Below are 23,304 nucleotides of genomic sequence, written 5' to 3' on the forward strand. Positions count from 1 at the left end.
CTCTCTACATATCACAGAGGAGAATCAGTGTTCTAACACTGCACAGTCTGGCCATGCCTCCTTTGCTCATCAGATGAGTTATTCCCAGGCTGTAAAACTAGCAGAATGTTATTTCAATATCTCTGGAATATTTGTTAATAACCGCACACAGACTAAGGAAGATGATCACATGCTACTGATACCACTTCATATCTGATCCTTGACTCACGAGCCAACTTTGGTGGGTAGAATTGTGGAAGACGTAACTAGAAAAAACAAAATTATTAGTAAGAACATGCGATAGTATCCCTCCCTATTTGTATTTGCTCAAAGGGCTAAATCATTTCTGTACCACTGCCTACAGCAGCTTGCCGCCACAGGAGGCCAATGGAGAAGACATGTAGTCTACCTTGTAGCACTTAATAAGGAGGGTAATATTTGATCAGGCAGATACCTCACAAATTTCTCTTTGTATGGATTAGCTCTCTGCCCAGGAGGTCGCCAGGGATCACATGAAATGTGCCCTGACTTTCTGGAACTGGAATCTCTGATGCCTTTTACACTTTCACAAAGCATAGTCCAATGCACCTAGCAATAAAGCACCTGGAAACTGAATCCTTGGCATTTCAGATGTAAGGATACAAACAGGGCATCCGATCTCCTTGTGCACACTGTATATTTGAGATAAATTTTCAGAGCCCTTCTGATATCTAGAAAGTGACACCTCTTTTTGGTGGTATGACGTGGCTGTGGAGAGAATGGAGGTAAAGTTCTCTCTTAGGAAGCATGGAAAGAAGAGTTCACACCTTCAGAATAAAGGATTCTGGAGTTCCGAGCACCACCCTGTCCTTATGAAATATGCACTAAGGTTCTTGCAAAGAATGCTGATGGCTCCAATACTTGTCCCTGTCAGAACATGTTTTTATGCAAATCCAACATTGACATCAGTGGCTTGAAGGGATAGTGTGTTAGGGTTCTCAGTACAAGTGCAGTAGGGAAAAGGAGATCTAGTGGCCATCTTGAATATCCAGACTACCAGCTGGCTGTTCTCTGCTAGAGAAGAAATTCCTCACTTTGTGCAGAAATAATGGTTCTTTGAGATGTGTCCTTGTGGGTGCATCACTTCAGCTGTTGGTGCATCCTCATGCTGGCGATCTGAGAATTTTTTTAGCCGTGTCTGGTTGTGCAGCCCATCCACAGCAGCCACCTCACGGTGCTACTGATTGCGTGCACGATGCAGCCCCTGTTCCTTCTCTACTGTGGAATCAAGGATTTGGATTTTTAAGTAGAAGGGCGAGTAGTGGAGCACGCACAGGGACACCCATCTTGAAGATCCATTGTAACTGCACAAAGTAACTACTACTTCATGTGCTGTTCCTGTGGGTGCTTCACTTCTAGTATCTATAGAACAGTGCCCAGTTGGAGGGGAGGCTTTACATATAGAGCATTGCCTGGATTTAACCCAGTGTTTTTTTAGCTGCCCTGCCAGCCAGTAAGAAGAAGAGCTAGTAGGGAGACCATGCAGTGGAGGCTTAAATGACCTAGGGAGAAGCACTGCTCCTCCCTTGCCCTCCCCCAAATGGACAGAAAAGGGAAAACAGAAAGTGTAAGGGCAGAAGAAACCACCATCTGCTGCTTCTGTGGAGGCAAAGAAACTGGCAGCAACCAAAAGTAAAGGGGTCAGGGACACCCCATGCAGCACCTAAATGCTGACCCACTTCCATGAGCGGTAGAGATAGGAGAGCAGCCCAGATATCCAAAATTATGAGAGACAGTGACACTGACGTGCAGCAAAATGCTTGGATGGTAGCATATGTTTGTTGTCAACCGGGACTAGTACAGCACTTTCAATATGTCTGTTTTGACAACATGAACAGTTGTTTTCAAAAACATTTCACACTTTTATTCCATGCGCTTCAAGTTTTTAGAGCCCTAAAACAGTGGTTTTGTATGTTATCTAGAACCTATTTGATCTAATTTAGGAAAACTGCTTCACATCTGGCTCTCTGCTTTAGTGCTCAGCAATTTTTGCAGGAAGAGTCTCAAGCACTCTTCACTTCAAACAATAGGGGATTCCACAGACAAAGAACATACAATATGAAAAACAAGGGGTGTTTATTTAATAGTATTTTTAATTAAAATTTCTCTCTGCCCAAAACATTGTCACTGAACAGAAGTGGATCTAAAACTATCATTCTAGAGGGGAAGTGCATCATGTTGTGCAGAGCAGTATTTGGTCCTGCACAAGTTGCCAACACAACGTTAATATAGCTTTGGGTTGGATTTTAACTTGATACAATGTTAGAAAGAAAATCCTTACAACTAAATGTCATCTGAAAAGATGCTGATAAGAATAAATCTCAGCAACTTCAATGAGAATTTATTAGCTTATCCACCAACACCGTAAATTGGCCTTGCTGTCTATAATATGTAACAATTCAGGTTGTTCCTTCTGGGATCCTTATATTCTTGGAAAATTTCTAATCTTTGCAACTGACCTGAAAATTTCAGACTGAGGCAAACTATGAGCAGATTTGCAGAAATCTCTACTGCTGCAGAAGAGCAAACTAGTTGTAATAAGCAAAAGGCTGTCTGCAAGGCTGCTGAATGACACCTTTAGGTGTAGCACAGATAGCAGCATAGCAAGGCATCTAATTCTATATAAAGCATCCAGTAGATGAGGTAGGACTGAAGTCATGTGGAAAAAAATAGTATGCAACGGGGCTACATTAAGGGAGGGTTGAAAAAGGTTGTTGAATTAAGGTTGAACTGGAAATCTTAATTCTAGCATTTCCTAATCTTTAGAGACCTAGACTTTGCAGCCTTACATTCTAGTCACGTGGTCTTTTCATAATTAGATTTTATATATCTACTTCAATAGATAAGTAACCTGCATACAATTTTAGCTCTGCTACTATGAAAAGCTGTGGAAATAATAAAAAGGAAGCCATGCAGTCAATTATTCTAAATCTGAAGATCATCTTTCTCCTGCCCCCATACAGTTTTTTTGGGTAATAATCACTACAGCAGCAACAAATAGCACATGTGCACTTGCACGCGACACACACTCAAAATAAATTAAAACCAATACATCTGTATATACACTTTTATTAAACAAGGTAATTTTAGCTTAACTGAACAAGGCAGTGGGAAATACAAGGACTGGGGCATATACATGACAACTTACAACATCTTGACAGAAATAAATGGCAGGTGACTTATATACAGCTGCATGTAATACAGGTTACAACTCTACTGTATTTTAATTTAACACAGTCCTAAGCTCTTACATTATGAAAACATTATGAAAATATGCAGAAGTTGGATCATACAGAGGTCTAGTAGTCTAAAAACCTCCATACCTCTCAAATTCTGCCCACAAAGTTTCTATTTTACAGAACAGCCATTACACCTTCCTGTCTTTACTGTTACGGTACATGAAATATCAAAAATATATTGATGAGTCTATCACTAACCATGAATGTTTGTATTTACATTCAAGTTAAATTCCTCACCAAATGCTTTATATACAAATCTCAATTTACCCTTTATGAAAGTCATTAAAAAGTTAAAAACCATACAAATGCCAATTAGAAATAAAAACATTCCAAAAACTGAACTTGTTTACAACAATTCAGAACATTTGAAACAAATTTATGAAAAGTGTGTTACTTTAATACACGCATTCTCACAATTCTTCAGCTCCAATACAGCGCAACAATATTTTGCTCTCAATACATTCTGTGCAGCATCCTCTCTTCCAACATTGCTGTAGGAAAAAAAATTAAATAATCAACTGAGGGAAAATATTTTTCATGAAGTCCGTAATATATTTTGTAATTTGACAGATACATGTTTGTTGCATTTGATGGAAGGGTCACAGGCACTTTCCCAAGGCAGTACAGGTGGTCATCACTGTCCAGAAAGGCAACCTTTTAAAGACAGTTAATCTCGGCATAATCTAATTTCCACATCAGAATGCACATAAATAGAGCCCTACAAATCCACAAGTTTTATATCCATGGGTATCTGCATCCACAGACGTGGACAGCTGCAGCTTGTTTTTGCAGATACAGATAGCGGATACAAATTTTGCAACCGTGCATGGCTCTACACATAAGTCCCCAGAGAGACAGATTTTAACTATTCGTTAATGTTTTTAATAGTTGTATTGGTATAAGCTACACTAAAGATAAAACCGATAAACATGAATATTTACAGGTTTGAAGGATCAGGCTGAAGAGAAAGAAGCAGCTCTGAACACTGGTGGTTCAGACATAGGCCATGTGGCAGTAAGGAGCTGAAGAGGCAGTCAGTCCTCCCCACCCCCTTATGTACTTATAAGAAGTGTAGGGGCACAGGCACTGAATTATAAACACTGCTTGCAAAAAATTCACTAGTCTAAGGCACATGAACATCCACAGCAGAATACAGAGAGGGACCAGCATTCAAAGAACTTCTTTTTTGGCTTTCCTACTCCCACCACAACCGTGTGCATGAGAAAGCAGAGCACAGCTCCTGTTCCCTTTCAGCCACCTTCAATCAGTAGCTACATAAAATTGCTTCCCGGGTTTTCAAACTTTTTTTCCCTGTGACCCAGCTGAAGAAAATGATTGAGGCCCACAACCTAACATATTTATACCTTTTGACTAGAATGCAAGCTCCAAGGTGGAGCTGGGGATGAGAGATTTGGAGTGCAGAAGGGGACTCCGGGCTGGGGAGGGCTCAGGGGAGGAGACTGGGGTGCAGGCTTACCTCCAGCAGCTCCTGGTCAAGAACACAGCAGGGGTGCTAAGGCAGACTCCACACCTGTCCTGGCACCGTGGACTGTGCTGCACCCCAAAAGCAGCCAGAAGATCTGGCTCCTAGGCAAAGGTACGCAAGTAGCTCTGCGTGCTGCTCTCACCTGCAGGCACCACTCCCTGGCTCCTATTGGCCAGGACAGGCAAGAGGCATGCCTTAGCACCCCTGCAGGTCGCCTGGTTACTGTGCAGCAAGATGACCCAGTGCATGACATTCCACGACCCAATAGTGGGCTGCAACACGTACTTTGAAAACCACTGCTTTACACCATGCAATGGCATACATGCTGTACATTAATGGGTGCAAATTACTATGTAGTAATTTAGCTCATTAACAAGATGTTTTAGAGTTCTCATTTCTTACCAATCTAATTAGTGCTCTGGCGCTGGACTTTCAACCCAGTGCTCTGAGTTTCCTTTTCTGGATTTGGGCGTTTCCCAGTGCTGATGCCAGTGCTTCCTGTTCTTCCTGTAAAATGAAGTCAATATCTAACTTGAGAAACTACTTTGCTTTGTATGTATCCAAATGGCATCTTTTAGAATGCAAGTCACCTTGTTGCAGTAAATGTGATTGCTGATTGTCTCCATGGGCATAATGTAAAATACTGCTCCCTTGAGAGTAACCTGTTAAAATACAATACACATTTACTTCAATCATTCTTGTGTTTCTCTTTTATTTATTACAATTATATGTTTGTATCCACAGAGCTTTTGGATCAACAATGGAACCCAAAACTCTGAATTCCCGAACACAGATGCCTGGAAAGAAAACATTCTTGTTTGCAGAAAAATCTTCAAAAGTTCTCTCAAGATAAAGACCAGTTATTCGCGCCCCCCCCCCCTTCCCACACACACAGTCTTCCCTTCGTGAATTACTACAAACTATAATTTTGTTAATACTCATTCACGTCATCTTCTTTACTATTTAATTAAAATAACAGTCAACAGCACAATTGAACTGGGAAAATATGAAAGTAAATTTCAAGAAATTGTTTCATCATCATCTTATATTATTATTTATATTATCAAACTACCTAGGAGCCTCAGTTCTGAACCAGAAGCTTTTGTTTCACTTCAACTGCTTGATAGCCCTCAAGGCTGGAATCTTTAATCAACAGATCATGAACAGCCAAAGCAAGAGTAAGTTTTCCTATTCTGCCCAAACATGTGCTTCATATGGAATGAGAGTGAAGTCCTGTCTCTGAATCTCTTCTGCCAACCCTTAACCTCTACTGAGACTGAAATGGAAGGCCAACGAGGGTAAGAATTGTGTCATGTGGACACCTGTTTGACAAAAAGTGTCCCAAGACTTCTTGTTCTTTAGAAGAAGAGGTTACTTACCTCGTAACTGTAGTTCTTCAAGATGTGTTGCTCATGTCCATTCTGATTAGGTGTACGCGAGCCGCATGCACTGATTCCAGAGCTTTTTTCCCTTAGCAGTATCCATAGGGCCAGCAGGGAGCCCCCTGGAGTGGCACCGGTATACCGGTGCATATATACCCCTGCTGGCCCTCCCACCCCTCAGTTCCTTCTTGCTGGCTCCTTCCGACACAGGGAGGTGGGTGGGATGCAGAATGGACATGAGCAACACATCTTGAAGAACTACAGTTACGAGGTAAGTAACCTCTTCTTCGAGTGCTTGCTCATGTCCATTCTGATTAGGTGAATCCCTAGCCGTGTCCCCCCTCCGGAGGCGGGGTCGGAAGGTGACTGACTATTATTTTATTATTCTGCAGAACACAGAACTGCCGTCCCGACGGCAGCATCCTCCCTGGCCGGCTGCGTGATTGCATAATGTTCTGCAAAGGTGTGCACCGATGGCCAGGTTGCTGCCCTGCAGATCTCCAAGATCGGCACGCAGGCCAGGAACGCCGCCGACGTTGCCTGGTCTCTAGTGGAATGTGCTGTTATGCGCGGCGGTGGTCTACCCGCGACCTCGTAGCACAGTCGAATGCAGGAAGTAATCCACGAGGATATACGCTGTGCCGAGACTGGCTGACCACACATCCTTTCCGCCACTGAAATAAACAATTGAGTTGACTTACGAAACTCTCGTGTCCTATCTATATAAAAAGCCAACGCCCTCCTAACGTCCAGGCAGTGCAGAGCCTGTTCCCTGGGCGACGCGTGTGGCTTGGGGTAAAACACTGGCAGGTAAATATCTTGGGACATGTGGAAGTGAGAGACCACCTTGGGAAGAAACCCCAGGTGTGGACGCAACTTCACCTTATCTTTAAAAAACACTGTGTAAGGTGGTTCTGAGGTGAGAGCCCTAAGCTCTGACACCCGCCTGGCCGAGGTAATGGCCACGAGGAAAGCTACCTTATAGGACAGATGTATTAAAGAGCATGAAGCCAGGGGCTCGAACGCGGGCTTCATAAGGACCGTCAGGACCAGGTTAAGGTCCCAAGCCGGTACCGGAGGCCTCTCATATGGCATCAACCTGTCAACTCCCTTTAGAAACCTTTTAACCAAGGGATTGGCAAAGATAGACCTTTGCCCCCCCCCCCCGGCGTGGAAGGCCGCTATGGCCGCCAGGTACACCCTTAGGGAGGCTGTGGCCAGGCCCTGTTTCCGCAGGTGGAGGAGGAATTCCAGGACAGTCGGAACCGCTCCTTCACCTGGAGCGAGCGTCCTGCCCTCCAGCCAGGAAGTAAACCTCTTCCACTTAGCCTCGTAAAGGGCTCTAGTGGACGGCTTTCTGCTTTCTAAGAGGACCTCCTGGACTGCTCTGGAGCAGGCTTGCTCCATCACTGAGAGCCACTGAGGAGCCACGCTGCTAGGTGGAGAGATGGAAGGCTCGGGTGGAGTGCCACCCCAGCCTCGCAGCTCTGAGTGATTAGATCTGGCACTAGGGGTAGCCTGAGCAGGCCCTCCACAGCCAGATCCAGCAAGGTGGTGAACCAGTACTGCCGAGGCCATACTGGTGCTATCAGGATGATCCGAGCCCTGAACCTCTGCACTCTGAGGAGTGTGTCATGGATCAGAGGGAACGGGGGGAAGGCATAGAGTAGGCCCCTGAGCCAGCTGACCTGCAGCGCATCTCCCCGAGAGCCCAGACCGTGCCCCATGTACGAACAGAACTCCCCGCACTTGGCGTTGCTCAGAGTTGCAAACAGGTCCAGGCAGGGAAACCCCCACCTTTGGAAGACCTCGTGAAGTACATCCCACCTTAGCACCCACTCGTGCGCCTGGATCGAACAGCTGAGCCTGTCCTCTAGCCCGTTCCTGGTTCCCGGAAGGTGAGATGCCTCCAGGAAAATACCGTGGGCTATACACAGTTCCCATAGATCTAGGGCTTCCCGGCACAGGGGAGAGGAACGTACCCCACCCTGCTTGTTTATATAGAACAGAGCCGTAGTGTTGTCTGTCAGCACCGCCACCACTCTGTTCTGTAAGTGGGGAAGGAACGCCCTGTAGGCCAACCTGACCGCCCACAGCTCCTTGATATTTATATGGAGGTGAGCCTCCTCTGTTGACCACGTACCTTGCGTCCTGAGGTTGCCCAGGTGAGCGCCCTATCCCACGTCCGAAGCGTCCGTGACCAGCCGCACTGACGGGGACGGCTTGGTGAATCGGACCCCCGCACACACCGTGCCCTCGTCCTTCCACCAGTGCAGGGAACAAAGAATGTCCTGAGGGATAATCACTACTGCATCTAGCGGCGACCTCAAGGGGTTGTGCGCTACCTTGAGCCACCACTGCAATGGGCGCATGCGTAGCCTGGCGTGTTGGACCATGTAAGTGCCCGCCGCCATGTGGCCTAGGAGCCTCATGCAGGTCCTCGCCGTCGTAGTCGGGAACTCCTGCAGACCTACTACCAGACAGCGAATGGTCATAAATCTGTCTCTCGGTAGGGACGCCTTGCCCAAAGGCGAGTCCAGATGGGCCCCCACAAAGTCTATGACTTGCATGGGCTCTAGCAGTGATTTGGCCTTATTTATGAGGAGGCCGAGACCCTCAAACAAAACCCTGGCCCTTGAGACATGACCCAACACTTGTTCTCGAGACTTGCCCCTTATGAGCCAGTCGTCCAGGTATGGGAACACTTGGACCCTGTGCCGCCGCAGAAACGCGGCTACCACCGTCATACTTTTGGTAAAAACTCTCGGGGCTGTACACAGTCCAAAAGGGAAGACCATAAACTGGAAGTGGCCCTGTCCCACCGTGAACTGAAGGAATTTTCTGTGACTTGGAAAAATTGAAATGTGGAAGTACGCATCCTTTAAATCGAGAGCAGCATACCAGACCCCCTTTCTGAGCGATGGGATGATGCAGGCTAGCATCACCATCCTGAACTTTGTCTTCCTTATAAAGGTGTTCAGGTTTCAGAGGTCTAGTATGGGACACATGCCCCCTTTCGCCTTGGGTACTAGGAAGTAGCGGGAGTAGAAACCCTTTCCCCTTACGTCTGGGGGCACCCTTTCTATGGCCCCTAGCATCAACAGGTTGGACACCTCCTGCCGAAGGAGTGTCTCGTGAGAGGGGTCCCTGAAAAGGGAAGGGGCAGGGGGATGGGAGGCAGGGTAGGAAAGGAAGGGGATAGTATATCCCTGCTTCACCAGGTCTAGGACCCAACGATCCGACGTGATCTTTAACCATTCCTGGTAAAAAAGGGAAAGACGGTCCCCAAAGGGCGGACAGATAGGTGCTACTGGTACTCTGCTCTCTGGCGTACCTTCAAAATGAGGGCTTAGTTTGGTGACCGGGTGACGGACCGGAGCCTCTCTCGGAGTCTGACCGAGGGCCCCTACGCCTGCCTCTGAAGAGGTCAGGGCGGCTATTGTTGCGGCCTCTCCTGCGACCCCTATCATTGTTTTGCCCCCTTCTAGGGTAGGGTCTAGTCTGGAAAAAGCGCCTCTGAGGCGCCGGGGTATGTATCCCTAGCGACTTCAGGGTTGCCCTTGAGTGCTTCAAGCCATGCAGCTTGGAATCAGTCTGCTCTGAAAACAAGGCCGGCCCCTCAAAGGGCAGGTCCTGAATGGTGGTCTGCACCTCGGGTGGGATGCCAGACACCTGCAGCCAGGCACTACGCCTCATAACAACCCCTGTGGCCACAGTGTGGGCTGCCGAATCAGCTGCGTCCAAGGCCGCCTGGAGAGAGGTACGCGCCACAGCTTGTCCCTCTTCCTTCAGGGCCCCGAATTCCTGGCGGGATTCGGGAGGAAGCTGGCTGGCAAATTTCTGCATAGACGCCCATGTATTAAAAGCATAACGCCCCGGCATCAGTTGCTGATTAGCTATACGTAGCTGGAGGCCCCCCGTGGCATAGGCCTTCCGGCCAAGTAGGTCCAATCTCCTAGGCTCCTTCACCTTCGGAGTAGGACCTGGAGGCCCTTGGTGCTCCTTCTGCCCAGCGGCCTGAACCACTATGGATCCCGGAGCCGGGTGGGTAAAAAGATGCTCGTGCCCCTCCTGGAGTACATAGTACCTTCTCTCGACCCCCTTCTGGGTCAGTGCAATGGAAGCCGGCGTCTGCCACAGAGTTTTAGACAGCTTGTCCACCATTTTATTCAGTGGGAGCGCCACTCGACCAGGGCCCGCTGCCACTATGATGTCCACCATAGGATCTAAGTCCTCATGAACCTCCACATGCTGGACCGCAAGATTGACCGCCAGCCTTCGGAGCAGCTCCTGGTGCGCCCTGGAGTCCATAGACGGGTGCTGGGGCGCGGGGGTCGGCCAGGGCCTCGTCTGGTGAAGACGACGAGAACTCCCTTGAGGGGATTGCCTCCTCCTCAGCTCTCTGTGCCCCTGGTTCCCCCTGGGCAGCGATGTCCACATAGGTTGCGCCCAGCTGGGACATAGCCCCCTGCCCCTGACCAATAACCGGGGGTCTTGGCATCGCCACCATAGACGAGTTGCCTCCAGGTGGGGGCGCTGTCAAGGGGGTGGCGGACGGAGTGCTACTCCTTCGGGATGACCCCGCTGCCAGCCCCGTAGGGGGAGGCTCTGGGCCTGGTGGTATGCCCAGGGCGTCCAGAAAGCCCACTGGGGTTGCCCCTGCCACTGCTGCTGGTCCACCGGCTCCCAGTGAGATGATCTGACCGATGAGCGGGACCTATCACGGGGCCGTGACCTATATGAAGACCTGGACGAAGCCACTGACTCGGCCTCCGAAGAGTACTCTGATGCTGACCAGGGAGGGGCCGATGAAGCCTGCACCCTTCACTGGGCTGCCATGGCTGATGGCTTGCCCCTGTGCACCGCACGCGGTGCCGGTGGGGGCATGGGTGGAGGCCTTTGCTGCATCTGATAGGCCGGTACATAACCCTCCGGTGCCGTCATGTGCAGCGGCGCTGCGCCCTGCTGCTGCGCTCCCAAGGAGTAAGCAGGGATCGGTGCCGGGACAGGCATCAGCGTCGGTGCCATGCGGGGCGCCTGCTGTGGCACCGCAGGTGGCGCATAGTACGGTGCGCGGCCCTGCACCGCCCAGGGGGCTGTCTGCGGCACCGGACCCTGCACCGGTACCGTCGGCACCGCAAGCACACTCGCTCCCGTCGGGAAGGGGCCCGGGGTCGGTGCCGGTGTTCATCCCGGCTCCGAGAAAAACTGCTGCTGGGCCGAGGCCCGCCCTTCGCCCAGAGGGTCCCACGACCTGGCCATAGCCTGCTGGGGGGCACTTGAGGCCGGTGCCGGCACGGTCCGCTCCTGCGGCACCGGGCCCTCCCCTTCATCCACAGCCATGTGAATGAGGCCCCGGGCCGCCTCAAAAGTTTCTGGGATGGAGGGCCAATGGACCTCTCCTAGCCCCACGGGCTGCCCCGGGCTCTTGCCCTTATCCGGGCTGCGCCTCTTTTTGGAGGACTTAGAAGACAGGTGCCCCTCCTTAGGGCGCACCGTCTGGGCACTCCTCTCTACCGAGCATCCCCTCGAGCTCTTGGAGGCCCTCGGCACCGGTGACTGCGATCTGGGCCTCGGTGCCTTGTTGTCCAATGGGGGTGCTGCCGACGGTGCGCTGCGGGCAGAGTGAGGCCGCTCCTCGCTCTGAGGCTGCAGTGCCAACTCCATTAGCAGGAGTTTCAGCCAGGAGTCCCTCTCCTTCTTGGTCCGGGGCTTAAAGCTCTTACAGATAGAGCAGCTTTCAGCTTGATGGGCCTCACCCAGACACTTTAAGCAGTCGGAGTGGGGATCTCCGCAGAGCATAGGTTTGGAGCAGGAAGCACAGGGTTTAAAGCCCTGGGGCCCTGGCATGCCCTCCCCTCACTGAAGGGTTCCACTGCTCCCTTAACTAACTAAATATTTAGAGCACTTAACAACTACTTAACTAGATAAAAACTTCAACCAGAACTATAATACAACAGATAAGAAATAAGCTGCTAAGAGATAGGCTATCAGCCTGAGGCATGCTCCAGCTACCGTCATGGGCGGTAAGAAGGAACTGAGGGGTGGGAGGGCCAGCAGGGGTATATATGCACCGGTATACCGGCGCCACTCCAGGGGGCTCCCTGCTGGCCCTATGGATACTGCTAAGGAAAAAAGCTCCGGAATCCGTGCACGTGGCGCGCGTACACCTAATCAGAATGGACATGAGCAAGCACTCGAAGAAAATAAATATATTTCTCCTATTTTCGCATACAAACTGTAGAAATTGACTGTCTATATTGGAAAGAAAAATGACTCTACACAAACTGCTATCAAATGCACAAAGTAAACAAATGGAAATTTTACTTCCTGCAAGCTCTTTCAGTTATAATTATCTTAGGTGTCATTTGTAACAGAAGACAAGAACAGATCTCTGATTTCTATGTGGGTGTCCTTCCAAAAGCTATTGTAAAATACCCTTTTGTCAAACCCCTAAATAAACAAAGCTACACTATTGTCCATGACTTATTTGAAGCACAAGTTAAGATCATGTTAAATAATGATCATTACATGTTTACGTTTCAACAAAGAAAAATGAGCCAAGCTCAAATTTAGAATTCTGCTGTCACCCAGAGGGGGAGATGTTTTTAGGGATTTTAACAATTTCAAGAATAGCGAGAACCTCTTTGAACACATTTTTTATTTGCTGAATAATACCGTGCTGCTGAATTCCACTTGATCCTGCATGTGAGTCTCCGAGGGCACATGTTTGAATGCCCCCTGTATGACCATCATTGCTTCCCATTTGAGCTCCTGAAAAAAAGGACATTTTTTAAAATTTAGCATAGAATACAGCCCAGATTGGACATTTAATAAATAACTATAATGTCTGAAAGTCTATAATTGCTAAATACATACTTACAATGGGAATTACTGAATACTGCACCCTAAAACTATAAAGCGAGGTCAATTTTTTTTTATTTCCCCCCCACCATAGCCTGTAAAGTTATGGGAAAATGTTTATATGTCCAAGGTTTTGCTCAAATTCAGATCTTTATTCATAAACCAGGGAACTAAGACTTAAATTCCTAATATGAAAATTACAAATGCAGTTTACGTACACAAAAAATTGGTAACTGAAAATTGTACCCATCAATTTTGTATGCTGGATTGAAGCCCCTTTTAAAGTTTTGCTTTTGATGTTTAAGTTTCAGAGCATTTTTAAAAACATCTTATACTCCCTATATTATGTATATAAAACACTAACATCTGTACATAATCTAAAGAATGTTTGTAGGCTAAAATATTTTTCATTAAAACCTAATGGAAAAATTCTACAATAGGTATCGTAGACATATTTGGGGTATTTTACCATCATTATGTGTACTCTGGTGGTGCTTAGACTATTCAGTTCCAAAGTACTAGGCACAATACAAATATGGCAAAAATGTGCCTTGCCTCAAATAGATTAAATCAGACTACAATCTATTACGTCACTACCATCAAATGACATAAAGGAGGTGAACAGATGCACAAACATGTTTGAAAATTGCTCAACATGCATTAATACTTTTACAAGGGTTAAAACAGTCCTGAAAAGTTTTACTTATTTATGCTGAATATATCTATTCTTCAGATGAGCAGCTATCAGTGTTATATAACCATGCAAAAATGAGTAATGGTAGAAGAGAGGATGTGAAAATATTCTTAAGAGCAGTTTTCACAAAACTGGTTTTGTGAAGATAGCTAGGGAGTTAACTTAAGGAATTTGTGCAACTTCTCAGTAGGAATGTGAAAGTGTAAATGTGTAACAGTTAACCAATAAACCTAGGCTCCTGGGTTAGAATGCAAAGTCACATGCTTCTCGCCCCCTCCTGTCCACTGCTGCTTCTGTATCAGAGGTAGCGGGGGGGGGGGGGGGAGAGAGGGAGGGAGGGAGGGAGGGAGGAGTGCACACAGGGAGCTGCATGTGTACCAGCTCCCACAGAGCTGCCCACCCTGACACTCCCCGGGCTACTGCCTCTGCACCAGCTTTTAAAGCTGGTTCCTCACATGTAGCAGCTCCCGTGAAACTGCTTGCCCCCCTAACATGATCCTGGTTTCCCCCCTTCCCCCCGCGTTGTTTCTTCTGAGACCGAGGCAGTAACGTGGGGAGTGGTAAAGGCAGGCAGCCCCGTGGGAGCTGGTATGCACGGGGAGCAGGTTTAAAAGCTGGTTCCCTGGGAGCACTAGCTCACGAGGAGCCTCTTGCCCCATGGCAATCACAGAGGGGGTGGGTACATGTGGGAAGCTGACTCCTGCATAGCTACTAGGAGAATATGGGGACCTGTGATCCCGCCGGGGGGAGGGGGAGAAAATGACACACACCAAGCAGCTTAACTGGAACTGCTGTGCATGGGGAACCGGCTTAAAAGCTGGCTCCCTGTGCTCTCCAGCTCCCAGGGAGCCGTCCTCTCACCACTGCGTGTAAATGAGTTTCAGGAGTTACACATTTACCTGAATAAATGCATTTTAACATCCCTACTTCCCAGTTCCAATATTTGTCAGAACAGGAGATTTTACTTACCACCTGTGGTACTACAACCAGAGATGTTTTCTCCTGGTGAATATCCCATTAGGCCACCATTTCCATTTCCATTTGTGTTAGAAGGCACTGTTGCAAGAAGACCTAATCAAAGAAAAAGAAAAAAAATCAGTGTCAACATAATTGAGGCAAGCAAATATATTTTTGTTTTCTATACACTTTCTGTTGGCTTGAAATTGTATTTTCTCGGTAGTTTACCAGTGTGAAGAATGAATTTTTAGCCTCTACTGTAAATTGGAATATCTGCCCAAATAATTTTATATTATAATTACATTACTATAAAAAAAATCAGTATTATTTTTGCAAGAAACTTTAAATGCATAGATTATATATGGTACATTTTAGTGCAAAACACATCAGAAGTTACTTCATACCTAATGGAATATAGCCATTATTTAAACAGGCAAAAGTCAACAAATGCACATGGAAGAATGTAAACCAAGGATTAAAATTAATTTTGCACGATAAACCACGGTGTTTGTAAACAGTGGATTGTACAGTTAAGGTTGCAAGACTTTTTCCACTAACTTTTTCCATGCAGAAGTTATATCTAATAGTAAAATTAACCTATACAAAACTTATCTGATGCACTAGAAATTACAAGAATTTAAAACAAACTGCAGGACTAACTCCCTAGGCAGGTGGAGACTAGAAGCATTGTAAAGTGCTGAAAAGGTGAGAGGGAAAATACAAGTGTTACCGTGGGGTACACTGCTCTTATCTTTACTTGGTAACTAGGCCTCATGGCTGAAGAATGGATTATCACAGCTCAAAGGGAAGAAAAACTTCCAAATAAATACATGAAGTAGATTACAGTCATACCTAATCCTCTGTACCGTGAAAGTTGCTGGTAGATCTGTTTCATCCTCTCAATATTCAGGCGGCTTGCCTCTGCATGATTTACCATTGGTTTAGGATAATTAACTCCTATTACACATTTTGCAACCTTCTGGATGCTCTCTGGGGCATTCCAAGGGTCGTATATGTATTTTGCAGGGAAACCTCTCAGTATAGGCAAATAACGCCTTTAAAGACAAAAGGTATAGTTTTAAACAGCTGTTTAAAGCTCAAGGCAACTTCAATGATGGCTTTACAATATTTATGTCAGATTACCTGATGTAGTCCCCATTAGGATCCGTTCTTCTACCAAAACCCACAGGACAGTAGCAATGAAAAAACTGCTGAAAAAACGAACTACAGGAGAGCCACATCCAGCTTCCAGCATTAACACTCCAATCCGCATCAAGCAGCAATTCTTCAAATACCTTGAGAAATAACAGTGGCAAGTTATTCTAAATGAGTTAAAAATTTCCACAAACATTCCTAAGCATTGCTCAGCTATCAAAATGTCAGTACAGAAAACTGTGTTCTTAAATGCTGAAATCCTATCTTTTCTGATACTTGCCCAGACTTGGTAACATCTAAAGAATGCTCAATAAATACTTAAAGTTCTTCTTTAAAGTCCATTCATGTATGATGGTGGAAAAGAGGTATGTCTGGCTTCTGCACTGCAGATACCAGTCTTCTGGGCTTTCAGTGGATTCTGCAGCACAGAAGTTGGACATACTTTTGCAAAAATGCATTTTACAGATGGGAAACAGACAGAGTGGTGAAATAATTTGCTCGAAGTCACTTAGGTAAGCCAGTAGCAAAGCTAAGAATAGAACCTAGGTTTCCTAAATTCCTGCACTGTGCTCTATCCACTAGGCCTCACATTATCTTCCCCGGGGTGGAATTTTCTTTCCCAATTTGCTCCATATGGACTGTACTAAAAAGCTACATTAACTTACTAATGCTTTTATAGCTTTTTGGTAGATGTTTCAATTAACAGTTAATTTAATAATTAGAGAAAAAGCAGATGAGGTAACACTGTTTATTTGATCACGCCTTAGTGAAAGAAGCTTTTGAGTTTATACAGAGCTCTTCTTCAGGTCTGGGAAAGATAGTCAGCATCACAGCTAAATACAAGGTAAACAGATTGTTATACATGAGGTAACAAATCTTGTAAGGGATCATTCAATGTAAAGTGGGCAGTTAACATTTAATAATTAATTGGTCTAAAAAAATTTCTAAAATTTAACAACTTTGATCTAAGAAAATTAATTCCTTATCACTGAAATGCATCAAGATGGATGCTGTATAGTTAAATTTTGGACTCATGCTGATCAGGTATGGCAGAACTTAATAGGCACCCCTTTTTAGAGCCCTGGCCTTTCCTGTCTAACACTTGAGTCCCTTCTGAGGGTGAGAGGTTAAAGACGGACTGCTCCTTCAGTTCCTTCCACCAAATTCTCTGGCTATGTCTAGACTACATCCCTCTTTCGAAAGAGGGATATAAATTACACAGATTGAAATTGCAAATGAAGCTGAGATTTGAATTTCCCACACTTCCTTTGCATAATGGCAGCCATGCGTTCTTTTGAAAAAGGGCTTACAGAAGTGAAACCGCCATCTAGATGTGGTTCTTTAAAAAAAAGCCAAAACCCTTTTTCGAAAGATCCTCATTTTTTGAGGAGTACAGGATCTGTTGAAAAGGTTTTTTTCCCTTTTTTCAAAAGAATCGTGTCTAGACAGTGGTTTCACTTTTTCGAAAGAACACACAGACACCATTATGCAAATGAAGCATGGGAAATTCAAATCCTGGCTTCATTTGCAATTTTGATCTAATTTATATCCCTCTTTCGAAAGAGGGATGTAGTCTAGACATGCCCTCAGTGTACCATTATGATCTTGTCTACTCTGCAGCAATAAGAATCAGGCTGGCTTGCCTTACCTTTTTTATTACTATGGGAATGAGGAGAAATGGGGAAAAATGTATATATTAAACCAAGGGTCAGCAACATTTCTGAAATGGTGTGCCAAGATTTAATTCTCTTGCCCAGGGCTGTGCTGCTTTCCTGGGAGGGGAGAAAGGGCTCTCTTTCTGCCGCGTGCCCCCTAGACCACCTGGGTCAATGCAAACATTTCAGCAGACTAAGTTGATAATGGAAACTCACCGTTAATTACACAATTACAGCCCAGCCATTTTGCAACTGGGGAGAATGATTTAATTTAAATTATTAAACAGATAGGGGCTATGTCTACACTGTAGGCTTTTTGCGCCAGAACTGTTTTGCACAAAAGGCACGTTCCACAAGGGCACGTCCACGCTGCCATGTGTTTTTGCGCAAGAGCTGTGCTTTGGCTCAAGAGCGACCATGGCAGTATGGATGCTCTCTTGCGCAAGAAAGCTCTGATGGCCATTTTAGCCATAGGGGTTTCTTGCGCAAGAAAATCATGTTGCCTGTCTACACTGGCTACTTGTGGAAGACTTCTTGCACAAGAGGGCTTATTCCTCGTGGGGAGAGGAATAACTCTTCCGCAAGAAGCCCTGTTTTCTGATGCTTTACTGTAAATTTACTTGCCCAAGAACGTGCATGCAGTATAGACACCGGGCAAGTTTTTGCGCAAGAACAGCTGTTCTTGCGCAAAAAGCCTGCAGCGTAGATGTAGCCTAAGTATTTTAACTTTCCCATGTTAGTTTATCAAACTTTATTGAAAATGAAGTAAAACATGTAATTTTTTCTTTATTTATGGGAGGGGTGGGAACCTTTTTTGGATCACTGACCCACAGAAAAAAAAAATTAGTCGGGGACCACACAAGTGAGAGAAAAAAACCCTCCAAAAATCCCCAACCCTCACTGACATGGCCCCCAACTGAAACACCTTACTCCTGTGGAGCTCCAGCCCCCATGGGATGAGGGGAAGGGACTGGTAGGACTGAAGTTCAGAGCTTCTCACAGGCCAAATTTATTTTTCTGGGGTTCTAGAGTTAGAGGATTTTGTGGACCCCCCATAGGCTCTGGTGTGGGAACAAAAAAGGGGGGATTCAATGTGCAGGGCTGTCAGTGAATGGGATAGGGATGCAGGATCTGGAAGGGAGTTTGGCAGCAGGGGGGCCAGGAAGGAGTTGGGGGAGTAACGCAGAAAAGGTGAGAGGGTGAGAATGCAGCCAAATAGATAGTTGGGAAGGGAGCCAAAGGAGTGGGGAGTAAAGGAAAGTACAGCTTCTATAAAGTAAAACTGTACCCACCCCACATCTTTCCTCAGCCCTATGATCTCCTCCCCCCCCCCCCCCCCGCCCGATCCCCTGCATTGCTCCATGTCGCCCAGGGCAACCCCTGCCCCTCCCATCCTGCTCCCACATCCTTCTCCAACCCCCACCTCCACACATCCTTATGCCTCCAGCACACTCACCAGTAGGCCAGCAGTGCTGGGACTCTCAGCCCCCTGGTAGCTCACCGGGACAGAGGTAATAGTCTCCCTCCTGCCCGGCCCAGCCATTTGCCTGAAGCTCTGGGGCTGGCAGAGCCCAGGGCTGGCTCCAGTCTGACCAGGTACAGTGAGGCACTGGGGAAGGGCTTCCCCGCCCGTGCAGAGCAGTGCGGTGCAGCCCAGTGATCGGCCAACCAGCCCCAGCTCTGCAGACCAGCCATACTCCTTCCCCCACCCCTCCCCCCACTCCCTCCTGAAGTAGGAAGCAGAGCCTGTAGTCGAGAGGGAGGGGAAGGAGTTAAGCCCTTAGCTCCTGGGAGCTGCACGCACGGCTGAGCAGGGGCAGCCCCAGGGACGCGCGCCTCTCCCGCCCAGCATGCAGCTGCGCGGCTGAGGCTGGAGCCATAGCATGAGCTCCCTGCTCCGTGGAGGGGAGAGGCAGGGCTGAGCTCCTGCCCCACGTGCCAGTGGGGAAAAAAAAATAAAAAAAAAAAAAAAGTCAGCTCACTTGGCCCTTGTGGCTTATGTGCCAGGGGTTTCTGACCCCTGTATTAAACCCTTTTTTCCAATTTAGAAGGAATACACAGGTCAATGGTATGCTGTCTGAGCCCACTTCTGAGAAGAACTAAGGACATTTCATACTGAATCCGATTCCAAACAGATTTCTGTTCAGAAACCCACAAAGACTGAAAATATCCTAAATTGTCATATTTGAGAGACCATTCATCTGTCTGCAGAGAATCTCTGCTCAGTCGATCTGCAATCATACTGCATTCACTCGCTTCTTGCCAGAAAACTGAGTATATGTTATGCTGGATACATTAATGCCAACATTTTATTGCTTTTGTAAATTTAAGATGTTCAAGTTCCTCCTTGTCTATTTGCATAATACACTGCTGACACGTTGTCCACAGCCACTTGAATAGTGCCTTTTGGCACTTGCAAGAGAGATGCCCTGGCATCTAACTGAATTGCCCTCAGTTCCAATACATTTATGTGTAACAGGGATTTCTCTGTCATTCATAAGATCTCAAAAACAGACAGCAAAGATGCACTTCCACCCTGTCTTTGGCTCATCTATGGTTGTTACTAAGAGAGGAAGGCTGAACCAAAAATCCTTTAAGGGCATTCTGCTGTTCCAACCACCAACTTTAGCAAGAGAGAAATATTCTTTGGAATAGCGAGTAATATTTGCATGCTGTCTGTAATTGGTCTGAAATTCTTTAGTAACCAGTGCTGAAGAGGTCTCATTCTAAGCCCGGCACACAGAGTCATTATGTTGCGGATGCCATCAGACCCAACAGAATTAATAAATAAACCATCTTCTCTGACAGATGAAATAATCCTTTTTGTATGGAGCAGGGAAATTACATCAATGTTACGGTGTGAGAATACTTTATTTTAAACAAGACTTCGTTTTCTAAACGCTCCATGCTGCTGCCTATCAATCAGAGGAAGCAGCATGGGAGGGGTGGGGGGAGGGGGGGAAAAGAGAGACAAACCAGCTCCTGCCTCCCTAGGGGGGAAGTGCATGTAGTTGACAGGATTAACCGATAAGCCCAGGTTTTGGTTAACCATGGTAGTTGTCTACATGCTGATATCCCTACTCAGAGCTGATTCAGCCCTTCCCCCCATTCTTATTTTCTGATCCTTTAGAGTTCTTGTATACTAGAAGTTCCATTAACCACACCACCAAGAACAAAAGCATCTGAAATCTGTTTGGTCTTTCTTTGCCATCTTAAGATGTGACTGTGCTATAAATGGGTAATGGCTCCCCCCAAAACATTTTAAAATATGGAACCTGCATGTCAGATGCTGGGAAGACCTCTGAGCAATGCCACCCACTCCACCCATCCCTTGTACCTGCATTTCTTCTTACTGGGATCATCGGTACAGAAAAAAAGCTTTTCCTTAAATCCTCCAATCTAAAATGAGTCTAACCTATAGACTACTAATTATTCATTTTCTTTTACTGCTGCAGCTGGAGGGAACAGAGGTGGTAACAGTGTCACAACCTCTTTAAACTCTCACCCTCAAAACACAGTTGGGTACAAAGTGGTGGTGTGCAGGGGGAGTCTGGGCACTGTCCTGTAGTGCTAGTCCCAAGAGACTGGGACATTTGAAGAATATTAAGTTTGCAGTGCTTTCCCTGGATCAGCCCTAACTTGCATAAAACAAGTTCTTTCTGCTTAGAAACATCGTGAATATTGTTCCCTGAAGGGGAACAAACCAACCAACAAACAAGAAAGAGAATCTTGTTCCCTGAAGAAAAATATTAAATAGTGTAAGTTTTCTGAAACTGCTTTAAAAGGTCTTATTCAATATATATATTCTTATTTAACACACATATTAAAAATATTCAGCAAGTTTTTCTTTAAAAGTTTACCTAATCAAGATGTTCTATAACGATCTCATTTCCTTTCCAGGACAATACAAAACCACAAATATTAATTCTAATTCTGGGTCACATTAAACTTTACAATTTTATTGATGTCTAGCAGAACATGTTAATACACAGCAAAATCTGCATGGGAGGGGAGGGATTATTACAGCAGTAGAAAATAAAAGTTTTTTTCTCCTATCATTCCAAATCTACTATTAGAACATTAAATTCTACTTGTTAGACTTCTGTAATCAGCATCAGTTAACAAAAGAGCTACTTAAACAAGTTACTCAAAAAAAACCCTATAAAAATCATTGTGAATACCTGCAACTATGCCTTTTTATTAAAATAGTTCACTTATCTATTTTCTGAAAATATTTAGTTAAAATACAAGGTGGATGAGGTAGTATCCTTTAATGCACTAACTTGTGCTGGTGAGAGATAAAATGTCAGTACACAATTGCCCCACTAGATGCTCCCCTTCAAGCACACTTGCTAAGATTGTATAACATCCTACTAGAATTAGTGGGAGACTCTCTCTCTAGCAAATGGAAGTACAATTTATAGATCCTTGTACTATACAAATATGTTCCTTTGTTATCTTCGCTTAACTCCAAGGGTAGGCCAAGTAATATTTGTAATGTGAACAATCAAATGCATGAAGTTGTACATTATAGGAATACAGACATTCAAATTTACACATGTATAAATCACATAAGGCAACCTGTCTTTAGATTTTTCATGCAATTACTTGCATAACCAAAAGTGCTGTTTACATGTGAAACAGGAAGGAAGTGAACATAACTCAGACAGCAAATGTATTAATCTTCAAGTTCGAACAGGAGGAACTGTTTATAATGTAGTAAGTTAAAAAAACCTGTGACTGTATTTAGAGATTTGTTTTTTATTTTCTGAAACAATCAAAATCAAAGACTGAAGAATGCTGTAAATAATAGCAATGAGACTAACACATCTTTATACTCTGAATATCCATGGCTCCAGTTTTAGGATAATTTGGTACAAGTTAGTTGGGCTGAGATCACTAATGAATCATGTTGTCCAACATGTATGGGTCTGATACAGCAAGGTGTTGAGTCTCCTCCCACCCCCCGTCCCGCCCTTTCATTCCCACTTTGCTTTCACTAACCTGAAAAGAAAAGGTTGGTGGTTTCTTTTATGGCAGCGGGATGGACGGTATGAATGGGAAAGAATTTCTATCAGCTGAATGATGAATGTTATTTATTCTTACCATAGATATATGGGGCTGAAAAGGCCCTCAAGAAAGTAGCTGCTCTATTCCTTCATATTCTATTTTGATTTTAAAAGAACTCATGGATTTAATAATTGCTGGTCCTAATTTTCAAACTGGGTTATCTAAAATTAAGCACCAATGGCCATTACTAGACATCTATTTAAAAAAAGCATGTTCTGCACCTGAAACTTAGACGCCATCACTCCTACAAGAACGACAATTTAAATGTTCTGACCATAGTTTATTCATTAATGAAAAACTGTACCTTCATTCCTTCTTCCCAACTAATCCACAGGTCACCTCGAGTCAAGAAGCATGCCACAGCATGTCTGGCTAAATGATGAATCCAACCTTCCTGACGGAGCTGTGTCATAATTGCATCAATCCAAGGAAATCCTGTCCTGCCTTCTGCCCACTTGGCCAAAGCCTCAGGATTCCTATCCCATGGAATCTGAACACAGATGGGATTTCCCTCCATTTTATCAAAGCGTGGATTATTAGTAGCTGCTGTGTAGAAAAACTCACGCCACAAGAGCTGGCCATAAAGGGAGAGGGGAGGGGAACTGTTCTTCTTTACCTGAAAGGCATCACGAAAAAAAACTCTCAATTTTTTATTATACATAAACACTAGAAGATTTACCCAGCATTGCTTGTGTCTTAGGATAGGAGGCTGTGGGTGGGGGTAATTCCAGGAGTCAAGGCAGGGGCTTTGGGATGTAGAGAGCTCAGGAGAGGTGGTGGGGCT

The 23,304-nt window shown here is 45.6% G+C and overlaps 1 protein-coding gene across 2 annotated transcripts in view; it reads right to left on the minus strand.

Annotated features, from left to right (window-relative positions):
• Positions 1-3,071: 3,071 nt before the first annotated feature.
• The window catches only part of CRY1 (cryptochrome circadian regulator 1), a 61,609-nt gene continuing 41,376 nt past the window's right edge, over positions 3,072-23,304 (minus strand). The window contains exons 7-14 of one of the 2 annotated variants that reach the window (XM_075938376.1): positions 22,825-23,136; positions 15,784-15,935; positions 15,493-15,695; positions 14,653-14,754; positions 12,804-12,899; positions 5,334-5,405; positions 5,146-5,250; positions 3,072-3,748 (exon numbers count right to left, since the gene is read on the minus strand). In XM_075938376.1, the coding sequence (XP_075794491.1) occupies positions 5,150-5,250; positions 5,334-5,405; positions 12,804-12,899; positions 14,653-14,754; positions 15,493-15,695; positions 15,784-15,935; positions 22,825-23,136 (1,038 nt within the window). In that variant the 3' untranslated portion in view covers positions 3,072-3,748; positions 5,146-5,149. The remainder of the gene's footprint in view (positions 3,749-5,145; positions 5,251-5,333; positions 5,406-12,803; positions 12,900-14,652; positions 14,755-15,492; positions 15,696-15,783; positions 15,936-22,824; positions 23,137-23,304) is intronic. The other variant, XM_075938377.1, reaches the window with a different exon arrangement.

Source organism: Pelodiscus sinensis, chromosome 1 (assembly GCF_049634645.1).
Source record: "Pelodiscus sinensis isolate JC-2024 chromosome 1, ASM4963464v1, whole genome shotgun sequence".
NCBI classification, from domain to species: domain Eukaryota; kingdom Metazoa; phylum Chordata; order Testudines; family Trionychidae; genus Pelodiscus; species Pelodiscus sinensis.